Source organism: Alosa alosa, chromosome 10 (genome assembly GCF_017589495.1).
Source record: "Alosa alosa isolate M-15738 ecotype Scorff River chromosome 10, AALO_Geno_1.1, whole genome shotgun sequence".
Classification (NCBI taxonomy): Eukaryota; Metazoa; Chordata; class Actinopteri; order Clupeiformes; family Clupeidae; genus Alosa; species Alosa alosa.
Window position 1 is genome coordinate 7,218,529 of NC_063198.1, and position 14,110 is coordinate 7,232,638.

A 14,110-nucleotide genomic window follows, 5' to 3' on the forward strand; every position below is an offset into this window, starting at 1 on the left:
GTGCACCCATGGGACTGTACTCGGGTTCAGGGCGGTTGTGTGTGGGGGGGGTGATGGGTGTAGGGGTGGGGATTTGGTCCTCCTCATCCTACCACAGCTCAACGGAGAGTGGCACCTGTTAACCGTTTCAGCTCTGCCAGCAGCCTCCCTTCTGGGGCTGGAGTCTGATGCAACCGTGCCAGACTCGAGGAAAAGAGGCCATGAAGCTTCCCACATGATCTCTCTCTTGCTCTCTCTCTCTCTCTCTCTCCCTCCACCTCTCTCACTCCCTCCCTCCCTCTCTCTTTCTCTGTTGCTCCGACTCGGTCTGTCTATCGCGCCTCCCTCCCGCCCTCTGCTCATCCCTGAGGGGCTTCTAGCGTGGGATGGCGTCAACACCAGGAAGGGAGACTGCATGCAGTGATCTTCCCAATGTCCTCACTAGTAAGGGGGAAGACTTTTGTTGAGGAAATTCATACTACACTGCTCCTACTAGCAGATGTCTGCAAATGACCTTAACCTTGATGTAATAGATCTTGGAATAGATGCATAGCGAGATTGATTGATATGTATCCACACATCCCACACACACATACACATACACACACACACACACACATACAGTATACACACACGCATGTGTGTGTGTATGTGTGTGTTTTTATTATTAAGGAAATTGTATTCCCTCCTTGCCGGAAAGCATTGCGATGGGACATATGACTGTGCATCTGAGACACCCATGACAGTAACATACAAATGCATGAACAAGAGTACTGTTATATCTCTGGCTTCAAGTGATGCATGGAATCAGTACCAGCTGATACTCCTTATTCAAAGTGAAACCTTTTGCGATGAGGTCTTTATCACAGATTCCGCCTCTGACAAACACCACATTTTTTTTACCAAGGACGCAGGACGCCCCTGAAGGTGCCTTTGAAATGACTGTGAATCGGAAACTGACATAGGCTTGCACAGTTCTGATGAAGCCAGGCATGAGGAAGTGAAGACAAAAGTGTCTAATTTTGATTGATTTGTTGTGCTAATTTTAAATGCAGGATGTGTGTGTGTTTGTGTGTGTGTGCTGTGCGGTGGAAGATTTTCAGTGTGCACTTTTATTAGGAAGGCTGAAATGGGGAGATTCCTGCCTGGTATCACAATTACTCAGACACAACATGTCGTGCGTCACAGTAATTGGGTTAATTTTAACCCATGGGTTGGCGCACTCCTCCACCAAGCAGCATGGCTGTAGCGCGCTACCGCTGCTTCTGCAAAAGAATAGCAGCGTGCCTCTGATTGTGAGCTTCTGCTGACGCTTCTGCAAGGCCATGTGTGATGGTTATGTGATTATTATCTGATCGGAGTTTCAAAGTGTTTTTATGGTAATTATTCACCACCCCACAGCACACTCTGTGTTGTGTCGAAATGAGTGTCACATTTATTTTAATTTTTTTCCTTTCTTTACTCAACAAACTTTTTGGCGACACCTGTGTTTATACACCTGCATGGATTCGAGTCTGCTTCTGTGTTTTCCACTGTCTTTATTCAGTCATGAATATGGCCTCACTAGCAGTCAAGGGCTTGGGATTGTGGTTGTGTGAGGACGTTTCACATTCACCTTCACATCAGACGCGTTCCTCCTGTCGATCTCGCAAGATCTACATCTACACCTCAGTGTACGGCCACTTCCCTTCCACTGTGGTCGATTGTGTGATCTTTGCGGGGGGCTTTCCACCACCTCATCATCACTTCCAGGGAACCAGTCTTGACCGCCGCTGGCTTCCTTGCAGCATACAAGGTCGGCCCGCTCCCGTCCTTGGTCTGTTGACTGTGTACATATGCATGTTTTGTGGCGCTGTGTAGCTCGTCTTGCTGATTGTTGTTTTTGGGAGGGATGCAATGCAATGCAACCCTCTAGCAGTGCCTGGAAGTAGCGCTCAGGCCAACACCGCCTTGCACTCCCTCATGGCAAAGAAGGCAATGTTTGTCGATCTCGCAAACACATGCTCTCTCTTTCTTTCTCTCTCTCTCTCTTTCTCTCTCTCTCTCTCTCCCTCTTTCTCTCTTTCTTTCTTTCTTTCTTTCTTCGTGGGCTATGGCCTGTGGAGTCACGCGCTTGTATTGTGTGTTTAGGCGCACGACAGGTTTCTCAATCAGCCCTCACTAGGCAAGTTCTCAGGAAAGGTGCAAGGTCTTCGTCCTGAGCAGGTTAGGCTCCTGGTGACTTTATTTTGTGGTGGTGTGTGTTTTGGGGGCGGGGGGACTATGAGTCGCGCCGCTGACTAACCCTCGATCCTTTTTTATCTCCAATCAGCTGGTCCCTCCACCTGAGCCCGAAGTCCCTGCAGAGGTGTGTTCAACACCCATATTTGTGGGGGGTGACCGTCCCCCCACCCCCCCTCCTGCCTGGCAAATATGGGTGGTTGCAGACAGTAGAAATCATTTGTTTCCTTGTTCATGCCGTAGTAGACGCTTTACCATAGTGGATGGCTGTAGGTCATTGCATACCATCGTCCCGTGATCATTCAAAGGGGGGGGAATTAGTCCAACTTTCACTGTACCTTTTTCTCTCTCTTTTATTTCTCTCTCTCTCACTCTCTCTTTCAACCCCCCTCATCCCTACTTTCCCTCCGTGGCTCTGTAATTAAATTGTCAGCTGACCTCGTTTCAGTGGCCCTTCTTCCTTCCTGCCCATACTCATGCCCACATTCATCCAAAGTTTTGCACACAGATGCCGTATTCTGACCTTTATCTCTGTGTGTGTGTGTGAGTGTTCCTGGTGTGTTTGGGATTGTGCAGGGAGTTTAGGGAAGGGGAGGGTGGAGTGACTGAGTGCATTGGAAAGCGGGCTGGGTGTTTTTCCATGACAGATGGGAGCATGGGCTTATACTGTGTCAGTAGTACAGCGCCTCTATTATGTAATGTAGATGAAGCATTTTTCTTTTCTTTTTTCCTTCTGCCTTGAGTTTCCCCCTCTGCCAGGCCCCGTTGTGCGCTTATTTAATTAACATGGTTCCATTCGAGCTGCACAAGCTGGAAAAAAAAACTGTGTTAGAGAGATATTCTCTCTCTCTCTCTCTCTCTTTCTCTCTTTTTAAATTCACATTCTTGAATTCTCATGGTGAAAATAAACACGTTTACCAGGCCTGACATTAGTTTTGGTCTTTGTGTTGTTTCATTCATTCTTGCTTGTGTAACCTGTGGCCAGTTGTGTGAGAACCGGTGTCTTTTACCTAGCCTTGCACGATTATGTCCTGAGCGCCCCCCCTCCCTCCACCCCCACACGGCACGTCCCTCACTAAACTGCATGATGTAATCTGCCCTAGTTCTCTGCATGTCAGGAAAGTGACTAATCTGCACAGTATTAACCCCTTTTTCCCTTATTGTTTTCCAACATTTTGTTTCTTTTCATTTATTTTTTTTTTCTATTATTTTTCTGTTATTTTTTTGTTGCATTTTTGTTCCTTTTCAATTAATTTGAATTGTTTGTTTATTATTTCATTATTTCCTTTTTTTTTTTTATTTCCGCTTTCTGCTTACTCACCTCACTCACAGGAGCTTGACCCAAACCAGCCGCAGAAGCAACTGGAAGATCAGAAGAGGGTAGGTCAACCCTGCTCCAACGAGCGTCCGTCCACAGAGACGTCCACCCCTGCCCCCACCCTCACCCCCTACCCGACCCCCTTCACGCTCTCTCTCTCCTGGCAGTCCCTGCAGCATGAGGCACCAGCTCCTACTAACTGGCCTGCTGCACACGCCTGATAAATACTAAATACTATACCCGGCCTGAGTCACGGGCCGCTGGCAAAGGCCCTGTACGCCGTGCCAAAGGGGGCAAGGCCTGCTTGGACATTTCGGTGTGCCCAAACGTGGATAGTTGATTAGAAGAGAGGGAGGAGGGGAATGAATGGAGAGACATGATGGTGTGAAAGAGTGGGAAGAGAGAGAGGGGGGTGTGGGTGTGTGTGTAAAAATCATGTGGTTTCACCCGTGTGGAGACGGGGGCATGCCTCAGTCCAGAAAGAAGGGTCGGGTTGGTGTGGAATGGAAAGGTCACTCTGGGTTTTCTCAAAGACTCCGTCCCCTCTGCTCCCAACCAGGGTCAAAGTTCAGAGCAGAAAAGCCAACTGACAGTAAACAGGCCAAGAGTCGAGACATTTTTGTGGGTGTGGGGGGGTGGAGGGGGACTATATCCTTTAGACTTTTTATTATACTGTAGTTTCACTCACATGACTCACACATCTTAATGGACTGATATTTAGCAGTATATATACCTTGGGTGGTCGGAATGGGAGACCAAAATGTAGGGATTTCACAGAATCACGGTTTTGTTTCCTTTGGAGCTGATGAAGAAAAACTTGTCATGTTATTTTTTCTTTATGAAGTCCACCACTTTTACATGACTAGTGCCCGTTCAAACATGCCATTCCTGTAGTAAACCCGTAGCACAATTACATGCCCGAAGGCCGGCCTGCTTTAAAAATAGGATGATAGGAAAAAACATCGTTCCATTCAGTATAATGAATACTGAATATTATATTATAGCTGTAGCTGATCAAAATGACATAAGCCTAAAGCTTTCATGTAAGGCTATATACTGTATTTAGCCTACTAAATAACTTAATAATAAAGACAAACCATTTTTTAGAAAGATGCATCATCAAATGAGTTTTGCAACGATGTGATTCAAAAACAGTCTAACAATTTGGGATCTTGCAGCCGGAATTGTCGTTTGTTTATTCAGTCTCATGTCCAAAGTAGCTTGTGCTATTCAAACTGTCAGTTTATTGTACATAATTGTTATGTTATTTTGAAGATCAACTGCATACCTGTGTCTGTTTGGCGTGTCATTTTATGCAAGCAAACTGCATACAGGGAATCTTTATTGTTGACATCAGACATGATAATCATCCAAACATCTTGTATCTTGACCCTTGATGTGCCCTGATTCAGTGCTGCCAAAACTCCACTTACCCTCTCCGTCTCTGGCCCTACACTGTGCTGTGTGAGAGGGGGAGTGGCTACACTAGAGCGGAGAAACCCAACGTGTGCCAATTTATTTAACAACATATTTTGCATTACTTATCCAAACAAACTTGGCACTGCACTTACTCATGCCTGTAGTGTGGCACCTTCCATGTTTGAAATCAATCGGACTAACCAGGGATGTAGTGGAGGCTAAACGCAAGTAAACACAATTTATCCATCTCTGAAATTTCAGAAATAGAGTTTACTCAAAAGAGTTTACTCACTTTTTAACATTCAAAAATGATAATCACACTGTATTATCCAATATTATCCTGTATTCCCAATATGTACTCATCAACACTCTAGGAACCATTTAATAGGCCTACCACTGGTATTGTTATAAACATTTCACAATAACCTCCACCATCATCAAACATGTTCTGAATGCCTTTTTAAAAAATCTGATACCGCATGCACAGTCCACCTTACCGAGATCGCAGAATTCGTAGTTTACCCACCTCTTCAACCACTACATCCCTGGGACTAACGGTCTGACAGATATGCAAATAACACACACAGACAGACAGACGTTCCCGTCACTGTGTCTCACAAGCACTGGCATGACACAGAATCCGTCAGAGGAAGATGAACTTGTGTGTGTGTGTGTGTGTGTGTGTGTGTGTGGGGGATTGCATTTGTGTGTGTGGATGCTTTTACCTCCTTGGTCTACACACACACACACACACGCACACACACACACACACACGCGCGCGCGCCCTGACCGCTCTTCTTCTTCCCGCCAAAGGGTGAAGCGCTGAGGCAGATTCTGGTGAACCGTTACTATGGCAACAACAAGCCAGGGGGCCGCCGCGACAGCCTGACGAGCTTCAGTAATGGGCCGCTCAGCCCCGGAGGACAGGGCAAGGCTCTGACAGGTGTGTGTGTGTGTGTTTTAGTGTGTATCTGTCTGTGTCTGTGTGTCTGGTGAGTACACTTATGCAACAGTTGACTCAGAGTTGTTTGAGTGCGTGCCCCCCTTCCCCCTTCTTTTTCTCTGAAGCGAAACGAAAGGCATCGGTGCTGCTTGAAGACGCATGAGCCATCGCGCCCGCTCGTAGCCCCACATAGCCTATCGCAGACCCTGAGTGGGCACGGCAGCTGGAAGCATATGTGCTTAATGCGTGCACAGTCGCACATCGATATCCATCCGTCCTGCCGCCCCCTCCTCTCCTTGCCCATCCGTGTCACCGCTCATTAGGTGCAGCGTTTCCCACGTAATAAGACCCAGTTCCGGTGACTTGTGCCGCACGCCACTGTTGCCAGGAGACAGAAAGCCCACTTCTTGGGCGAGTTGCTTAGGGACCCACCTGCAGCTGCCAAGAGAAAAGCAGGAGGACAGGATTACAGCTGCTGTTTCTGGCACTTTTATGCAACTGTCCTCATAGTTGTGCACAAATCATATAAAGTTGAATGAAAAAATATGTCGATCACTAAACCGACGATGGCTAAGAAATCATTCAAGTTTATTGAGATGAATCAAACTGAATGAATCAAACCCCCATTTTAGCAGAATGTGTTACATAATCTGCATTAGATCAATCAGATCAACTGCTACAGTATGTTGTCTTGGCGTCTTCTTCTTCCTTGTTGAGGGTGCTGCACAAACCATCCTAGGGCTTACATTTGCCTTGCATAATTTTATGATCTGTCTTTCTCTTTCTTGTCGCCGGCTTGCCTTTGCACGTGGAGGCGCCGGAGTGGGTTCCAGCGTGAGCCGCGGGGAGATGAGCCTGGCCGAGGTGCAGTGCCATCTGGACAAGGAGGGCGCGTCAGACCTGGTCATCGATCTCATCATGAATGCCACCAGCGACCGCATCTTTCAGGAGAGCATCCTGCTGGCCATCGCCCTGCTGGAGGGAGGCAACACAGTCATCCAGGTACAGGCCCTTGACAGGAGCTCCACTGCCTCCGCAAACGTGGTCACTCATATGCCACCTTTCCCTGGGGTTGGTGTGTACAACGGCGTCCATATTGGGTGGTGGTGGTCTAGTGTTTTATGCTTTATGCGTTCTGTGTGGAATACCTGACATTAGTAGTTCAGTCAACCATTTTGCCACCATTTTGTCCCTGAGCAAGGAACCTAACCCCCAGCTCCCCTGGGCATACGGTCCCTATAGTTAGCTCACTGCATAAGAGCACAAGCTATGTTACAAGTTGACAAGCGTGATTTATTTTTGCGGAGAGAGTGTGCAGGACTGAGCGGCGGTCATATTTTTTACCGCTTTGCGATACATCTAATTAATTTATTTTTAAATAATTTATTCTATAATTAAATTATTCCATGCACTTTTACAATCTAATACATTTTTAGAAAACACAGTTGATTGAGGAATTTGGGCAAATGAATATAGTTGGCTGCATGATAGTTAATGGTAGTTATAGTACAGGGCTTAAGCTAGCCTGGTCTGACTACGTTTCTCTTCGTCATACAGTCTGGAACAAAGTAATAATAATCTGTCTCCGTAATGGGCGGATGCTTATTTTGAGGTTTAAAATCATTGGCGTTCCCTTAACCAATCAGCAACGTTTGGTAAGGACGTATGCTGTGCGCCGGAGTTCAGGCTTTTACGCTTACCACTTCCGCTTCAGGCTCTTACGGCTCCTACACACAGTTGCGTTCCGTCAACGCATGCCAGTGGGTGTTCCCGACGATAGCTATGCAAATGACTTGAAGTATAACCGTAATTTGATTGGTTGGTGCAGTCCGTAGATTGGCTTGATTGGCCGGTGCCATCTGTCGGTGCAGCAACAGCTTAACTTCTCAACGCGAGCGACGGGAGAAACGCGACGCGACGGACCCACAATTCAGTTCGGCAACGGATCACGTGAGCCCATGTAAAGTGAATGGGATGCGTCTCCAGCAACGCGATGCACGCAGCTGAGTGTAGGAGCCGGTACGGTACAGATCCACTTGTACTTCACTTCATTTTGTCTTGTCGCATTCCACTCTAGTCCTATGGGTGACGTCAAGCGACTTTAACGCGCCCGCAAAGCATTCCGGGAAGGCAGCGCTGCATTTGAAATAATGTTGCGCGTCAAAAAGCTGGCCGATGCCCAGCTTTATGCAAATGAATCCGTTGTACGCGAGGCGGCTATCCAATGAAAGCACGAGGTTGTAGGTCCTTTGTACTACCACAACAGTGCCTGTGAAACTTTGGTTCCGCTTACAAGACAAATAATGTTTTAACGATCTCTTCCACGACCACCCAGTAGGCCATAAAACAAACGAAACTAGGATTTGGATTAATATATTGACTGTTGGTGTTTCTGGTGAGGATTGCATTGAGTAGTTTAAATAAAACAGGATTTCGAAATGGCTTGCATAGTTTGTTTAGGCTATTAATGTGTTGTATACTGTTAAGTATATGCCTAAAATTGTGGTCCATTTGTGGAAAAACACTTAAAGCAACACTAAAGAGTTTTTTATACCTTAAAATAATGTTTCCAAAATCGTTTCAGTGGTTCATCAACTCGTAACAGGGTAAACGGCACTTCTGCATTCGCTTCGCAGCCCTCTATCGGCTATAACCGCACTATGTAAGTTTGCCAGATCGGGTAGCGGATCTATAGTTCGATGGAATAAGACATAAGAAACTACAAATTTGACTTGCATCTGATGTCGCAATACATCGTACTTTTATAAGTCATGCAAAATATTCTACCTTGTCTGTGGACATCATTATTTGCAAAGCCGGTGCTGGATAAACAAATAGCGTGCGTGCGACAGAGGGAAAGTTCTTTGGTGTTGCTTTAAGATACGTTAAAACGAACTGAGTATGAGCTGGTAACTGACATTTTAAACAAAACGCCCACACAGGACTGAACGAGGGCAGGCAGCGCGACCCCATGCGTATGACGTGTCGTACAAGTGGATCGGTACCGTTACGCTTCCCACTTCTGCTCTCAGTAGTAAACAGACCGCTGGCTAGTATGCAGGCTACCTGACCTTCAGGGCAGTCTCTTCGTAGTGGATATCTCTAACTTGCGCCAGCCACAGACCGAAATTTGTATACCAAAAGCGTCACGTCGCCGAGATTATATCAGCTCTTGTCACACGCCAGTTTTCCCTCCTATCTCTTCTCGCCGCTTATCAGGCGATTGTTGTTCTCGCGAGCCGGTGACTTCGTCGGAGCTTGCCGTTCTCCACGGGCTGTTCAGACTACACTCTCGGATAAGTTGGATTGTACTGACGACCTACGTGTTATTTAACCTGGAGCTTGCTCAGTTAAACCAACAGTTGTTCGGCATAAAACAACGCAGCCTGCCTTGAGCCACGCTCGGCGACTGGCTAACGTTACTGTCCACAAGCACGGTAGCCTCGCCTGGAGCCCAGCTCTGCCACAGTCAAGCACAATCACGCCTTGCCTTGAGCTCCGCTCGGTAACCGGCTAGCTCACGTCAAGACACACCGCCTCGCCTTGAGCCCCGCTCGGTAGGGTAGCTAGTAGCTAACATTCCATTCCTTAAGTAGGCCTATGCCGCATTTATTTTTTTAAGGTAATTTGAGAGTAGGGGGGAGAATAACGAGCAGCAAACGTTTATTTGAAAACATGATAAGTAGTGATGCATGTAGTAGCCTACACTTGTGCGTTTAGGTTTAGCTATCACCATCTGATAAATCAAACTTTTCCCAAAGCCAGTTGGAAGGAGAGTTATAAGACGTCCTTGCCATTTATAAAATTGACAAGACAAGCCTCTTGTTCCTGCTTTAATCGCGTGATGCCCTCGAGAGTTAAGACAACTTCGCGGATAGCTTCTGGCGTCTCTTCCTCCGTCGCCATTGTTGCTATGCTGTTGAACTACAAGCTTCGCTGGACTACAAGCAACTCGGCAGGCAAGTTCCGCGTCATCACTCAACTGTTTGCTGATTGGCGCGGTCGTACGCGAACCGCATACTGTGGGTTGGGCCCATAGACAGTAAAAGAAATGGACGAACAGACTCCGTCGTTTTCAATGGGAGGGCACTGAGTCAAATAGAACGATTTTTCAGTTGGTCCCCCCAGTACTGCGCAGACTCACACTTAACCGTGGCGTTAGCCATCGAACTGAATCTTGTAACTCATATGATAGATACACAGAAATTCTTCTCACACTTCCTTCGCCTTCAAAGTCATCAAAGTTAAACATTTATTTATGTATTATTATTAATATCATCCTCACCAAGTCGTGTTAATGTTGAAGCTACCATACATGATCATCTTCAAAAACAGTCAACAAAACAAAAAAAGTTATAGCCTTGAAGCTAATCTTCTTTCCACTTTTCCGACCCACGGTCAATCCGCCGAAAACCTCTGTAATGATTAGTGCCGTTTTAAAAAAAAATAGGTTTACTTTTTTTTATTATTATTAGGTTGCCTCTGTGTAATGCTTTACCTTAACATACGATTAGTGTATGCTAGGGTTTGCTTATGAGTTACCGTCATAGTAAGGTGGACTGAGCTTCTTATCCAAACAATACGGTTATCTCCTACGGGCGAAAAAGAGAGATTACGTCAAAGCTAAGCTTCCTCCAACCGAACAAGCTAACCATTCTTCTTAACGGGTAACCAACGTTACGGACGAGGTAGTGGAGTCTGTTTTGCCTTTGTAGTGTTTATGTGGATTACACAGAAGCTACAATATCGGCACAGGATATATGTTATATGAAGTTATGGTATTTCAAAAAAATCCTAGAATGAATGGGAGTTAGCAGAGAGGTGGTCCCTCCAGCCTACGTCGATTCTTCTACTTCCGGGAATTCGCCTGCCCCCTTGGTTGGGCCAGACTACGTGCTAGGCTGAAATCATCAAATTTTGGCCGGAAGTACATAGGATGGTAACACCAGGCTAGGCTTAAGCACCTCCCCAAAAACTATTCTGAAGCATTGATGTTTGTTTATGTTTGTTGACAGACAATGTCTGTTCTTCCTTAACAAACACAGAAAACAGGCAGGTCCTGTTTGCTGCATGCTTGCATGCATGTAAGTAGTAGTGCCTTTGCCTTTGCAATCATAATATAAAACCACCAGGCATGCATAAAGCTATTCAGCTTTTCATCACAGGGCCCAATAAAAAATAAAAAATACGTTTCGATATGCATGCATTTGGCTAGATCTGGTCTTGAAAATGTGTGAGATTTTGCTTAGAAGAGACCGGAAGAGCATGTCATCGATGCAGGAGAGAAAGGAGCCTCCGAGGAAAGGGGGAGAGCAAGGAGGAGAGGAAAAGAGAGGAGTGAGGAGGAGAAGAGAGGAGGAGAGGAGGGAGGAGAAGAGAGGAGTGAGGAGGAGAGCAAGGAAGAGAGGAGTTAGGAGGAGAGGAGAGAAGGCGACAGAGGGAGCTGCTGAGAGGAGAGCCCACAGACATCCGCTGGCTGGGAGATATCCAAGTGTGGAGCAGGCTGGGAGCGATCCAAGTGTGGAGCTAAATCATTAGTTCGGGCCAGAGCTAATAAGGGAAGAAGGGGTTATACATGACAACGGCACACACTCTGCTAACCTCACAGCAAGGTTGGGAACAGGGGAGGCAAGCTGAACGGGGGAATAGAGGAGAAGAAGGAGAGGGGGGGATTGGTTGGTTGACTGCAAAACTGATTGTAGGGCAATTACATTTCCCAGCTTGGCAGGATTTGTGTGTGTGTGTATGTGGGTGGGTGGATGCTTGCACAAACAGGCCTGTTGCATAATCGGCTTGTATTTGCATAGCCATTCTACCTGATGATAGCCTGGCTTCCCATAGCCTCTCTCACAAAGACGCTCACATGACCGGCGTTACATAAGCGGCCGGCTGCTGCACGCACAGCGCAGAAAAAACACTGCGGCCCGCCGCTAACTAGGTCATCCTGTGCTCCCTGAAAGGAGGGCAAAGCCAGGAGCAGCGCTAGTCACCCCTGCCCCCCTCCTCCTCCTCCTCCTCCCCCTCTTTTTTCTCTTCCTAGGTCTTTTTCTACTCCTCCTTTTCCTCCTGCTACTCCTCCTTCTCCCTCTCCCCCACCACTTCTTCTCCTCCTTCGCCTTCTCCTCCTTCGCCTTCTCCTCCTTCTCCACCTCCTTCTCCTCCTGCACCTCCTTCTGTCTGCCCACTCCAGAATCCCCTCTACCCCTCTCTACCCAAAGGGCCACACCCTCCTGTGCGCTCAGCCCCGGTGGCTCTGCAAACGTGGGGAGAATCACATGCTCTCTAATGACTTGTGTTTTTCTTGCTTTCTAACCAGCTCCATTAAATGCTCAGTTTTGTAAAAATAATGGGCACATTCAGGGAAAGCGTAAACAACCTGGAGGCGTCATGCAAAGCAGCAGATTTCTGAGAATTTGGTGGCACGGAGGGCGACCGATGACAGTGTGTGTCTGTGTGTGTGTGTGTGTTTGAGATGAGAACTCAAGGTGGGACCGGTCTAGACTGCAAGGAGAAGAGAGGAGGAGAGGAGGGAGGAGAAGAGAGGAGGAGAGGAGGGAGGAGAAGAGAGGAGGAGAGGAGGGAGGAGAAGAGAGGAGGAGAGGAGGGAGGAGAAGAGAGGAGGAGAGGAGGGAGGAGAAGAGAGGAAGAGAGGGGGAGAGGAGAAGAGAGGAGAGGAGGGAGGAGAAGAGAGGAGGAAAGGAGGGAGGAGAGGAGAGGAAGAGAGGAGGGAGGAGAAGAGAGGAGGAGAGGAGGGAGGAGAGGAGAGGAGGAGAGGAGGGAGGAGAAGAGAGGAGGAGGAGGAGAAGAGAGGAGGAGAGGAGGGAGGAGAAGAGAGGAGGAAAGGAGGGAGGAGAGGAGAGGAAGAGAGGAGGGAGGAGAAGAGAAGAGGAGGAAAGGAGGGAGGAGAGGAAGAGAGGAGGGAGAAGAGGAGAGGAGGAGAGGAGGGAGGAGAAGAGAGGAGGAGAGGAGGGAGGAGAAGAGAGGAGGAGAGGAGGGAGGAGAAGAGAGGAGGAGAGGAGGGAGGAGAAGAGAGGAGGAGAGGAGGGAGGAGAAGAGAGGAGGAGAGGAGGGAGGAGAAGAGAGGAGGAGAGGAGGGAGGAGAAGAGAGGAGGAGAGGAGGGAGGTAACTTCGGCGTGGGACGGTCTGAGACTGCACATTCCCATCCGCTCCCGCAGGTGCTGCAGTGATCAGATGCAGGAGCCGGTGTGTCTGCAGCGTCATCTATGCCAGCGCATGGCCACATGAAAGCAGGCCTGTCTGTGGAGTCTCAGAGAGAGAGAGAAAGAGGGCAGAGGAAGTGATGAGTGGTGTCCCGCGCTTGAAAATTAAAAAAAAAAAAACAGCCACACTTCAGAGGGGAATTACTGCACTGTTTGATTCTGAGTATACTTTCTTTTTCTTGTTGCGGTTCCCCACCATTTTGCTTCCCTTTTCATGGTAAAACACTAGTTGTTGTTGTTTTTTTTTTTTTCACTTTTTTTTTTTGAGAATAGCTGTTGCACCCATTGATCAACTTTCACTCCAACCTACCAAGACCCCAGCGCCACCAGCACCAGCTGCTCTGCCCCCACCTGGGGAGGGGCTCTCTCTGCTGTCTGTCAGATGTAGGGAGAGGAACGTCAGCCTCAGCGCTGGGCCTTGGCCTGCTCGCAGCTAGCTTGGACACATATAACCTCCTCTCTCCTCTGTTCTCAGTTCTTTTTTCCCTCTCCTCTCTCTCCCTCTCCTCTCCTCTCCTCTCTCCTCTCTCTCCCTCTCCTCTCCTCTCCTCTCCTCTCTTTCCCTCTCCTCTCCTCTCCTCTCTCTCCCTCTCCTCTCCTCTCCTCTCAGTAGAGCGTAATGGTTTCCATGGTGATGGTGAGTCATCGATACTGGGCACCACCGCTGTAGCGGAACACATTAGTGCGCTGGTTAGCGGGGATGGGGAATAAGGACTGACATGTGGGTGGAGGCGGGGGTATTTCTGGCGAGCTCTTCATGCCGTCGGCCCCCTCCCTCGTCGCAGAGCTAAGTGGGCCTCCATGACCTCCAAGACCTTTGCGAGCGCACACTGGTTGCATAATCTCTGCCTGATGTTTTTTCTCTCTCTCACTCTGGCTCTCGCTCCCTCCCTCTGCTCGCTCCCTCCCTTCCACTCTCTTCTTCACAGCCCCCCCCCCCCCACACCCCACCCTCTTTCCAGAGGACAAGCGTTCTTTGTTGCCGGGTCACGTATGGCGCTGAGTGAATC

The 14,110-nt window shown here is 48.0% G+C and overlaps 1 protein-coding gene across 6 annotated transcripts in view; it reads left to right on the forward strand.

Moving 5' to 3' along the window:
- Positions 1 to 14,110, forward strand: part of itpr1b (inositol 1,4,5-trisphosphate receptor, type 1b) — a 100,836-nt gene that overhangs the window by 37,947 nt on the left and 48,779 nt on the right. For 4 of the 6 annotated variants that reach the window (XM_048255114.1, XM_048255115.1, XM_048255112.1 and 1 more), the window contains 5 exons: positions 2,110 to 2,184; positions 2,291 to 2,326; positions 3,532 to 3,579; positions 5,750 to 5,879; positions 6,694 to 6,881. In XM_048255114.1, coding sequence (XP_048111071.1) covers positions 2,110 to 2,184; positions 2,291 to 2,326; positions 3,532 to 3,579; positions 5,750 to 5,879; positions 6,694 to 6,881 — 477 coding nt within the window. The remainder of the gene's footprint in view (positions 1 to 2,109; positions 2,185 to 2,290; positions 2,327 to 3,531; positions 3,580 to 5,749; positions 5,880 to 6,693; positions 6,882 to 14,110) is intronic. The other 2 variants (XM_048255116.1, XM_048255117.1) reach the window with 2 other exon arrangements.